At 31.1% G+C, this 1,366-nt stretch overlaps 1 protein-coding gene across 1 annotated transcript in view; it reads left to right on the top strand.

Annotated features, from left to right (window-relative positions):
- The window catches only part of Mei4 (meiosis-specific 4 homolog (S. cerevisiae)), a 135,302-nt gene extending 134,458 nt beyond the window's left edge, over positions 1–844 (top strand). The window contains exon 5 of the mRNA XM_013034107.1: positions 578–844. Within this exon, the coding sequence (XP_012889561.1) occupies positions 578–844 (267 nt within the window). The remainder of the gene's footprint in view (positions 1–577) is intronic.
- The last annotated feature ends 522 nt before the right edge of the window (positions 845–1,366 follow it).

Raw genomic sequence — 1,366 nt, 5'->3', positions numbered from 1 at the left:
ATGCTTGGTAAGAAATGTACGCATTATCCTGCCCATGTAATTGTAACCCCTCTGTACAGTATGTTCACAAATAAAATAAAATTAAATTAAAAAATTTATGTGTAAATGTCTTAGGGTTAAAACTAAGTCAAAAACAAAATTCCTCTGAATTTCATATACACCTTATACATACCGCCAGAAGATAATTTTGAACCATTTATTTAGCACACCCGCAGTGTGATGCAGATTTGTCACAAGTCTAGATGTGGAAATTGTCCATTTGTGGTATCCCATTGCCATTCAAAAACTGGTGGATTTGAGAACATTTTGGATTTGCGTTTGAGGGTTTCCCAAACAGAGAGAAAAACTTAAAGCTATCTAAACCATCAAGTATCAAATGTATTTGTCATATTTCTACAGTCTTTAAATAAAAGAAATTTTCTTATTTGTTCTTGGCCTCCCCCAAAAGTGGGACAGAGAGAAAGAATAGATTAAACACACCAGATGTTTTATTTTGTTAAAATGTTTAATCTTCTCATTCGGCATTTATCTAAGTTCATTCGCAGCATTTTTAGTGGGTCTTGTTGTTTATTTGTAGGTACAAGCCACTTATGATGTAACACGCTATGAAAATATTTTCTTTCTCTTGTGGATTCTGGAGCAGCTTCTTCAAATAGAAACGAAAGAGCACAGTTCATGTATAGATCATGATGACCCAGAAATCAAGAAATTTCTTCAGAAGCTTGATGGAACTGTCTTCCAACTCTCTGATGCATTTCCTTTATTTACATTTTATTTATGGAGACTGGGCATTCTCTTGAACTCAGCTAAAATGGAAATTGTTGGAAGTAGTGCACTTCCTTAACAGTTTACCAAATAGTACCAGAGACCACTCTTAAATTTTTCCTAGGAACATTTTTAAATGAGCATTTTTAATTACTCTCATTGCAATTGTTAATTAAATGTAATGGTTCACTTTAAATTGTGTGTAAATGGTTATGTCATTTTTCTATGTAAAAAATCCATCCATTTTAGTTGAGATTGCCCTTTTTCTTACTATATAATTGTATCTTATGTCTGACACTTGTAATCTAGCTTTATTATTCTCTAAAATAGACCATTTATTGTCTGTCTCATTCAAAAAAATGTTCAGTTGTGAAATATGTTCTTGTAATAGATGCCAAATGATAGAAAAATAGGTTTTAAACTTTTGTCACTTTAAACACATTTTGAACAGTTTAAAATAAACCATAATAAGTGAAGGTTTAATATGCATTTGCTTAGCTCAATATGCTTGTATCGCTTTCATCTTTTTATATAGAAAAAAGAAAGTTTTTACCATTTGAAAACTTACTAGCCTTTAATATAACCAACATTCAAGTCTTTT

The sequence above is a fragment of the Dipodomys ordii genome, unplaced genomic scaffold, assembly GCF_000151885.1.
Source record: "Dipodomys ordii isolate 6190 unplaced genomic scaffold, Dord_2.0 Scaffold182, whole genome shotgun sequence".
NCBI lineage: Eukaryota > Metazoa > Chordata > Mammalia > Rodentia > Heteromyidae > Dipodomys > Dipodomys ordii.
The sequence above is the reverse complement of the archived record's forward strand: the minus strand, read 5'-3'. Positions and strand labels throughout refer to the sequence as shown.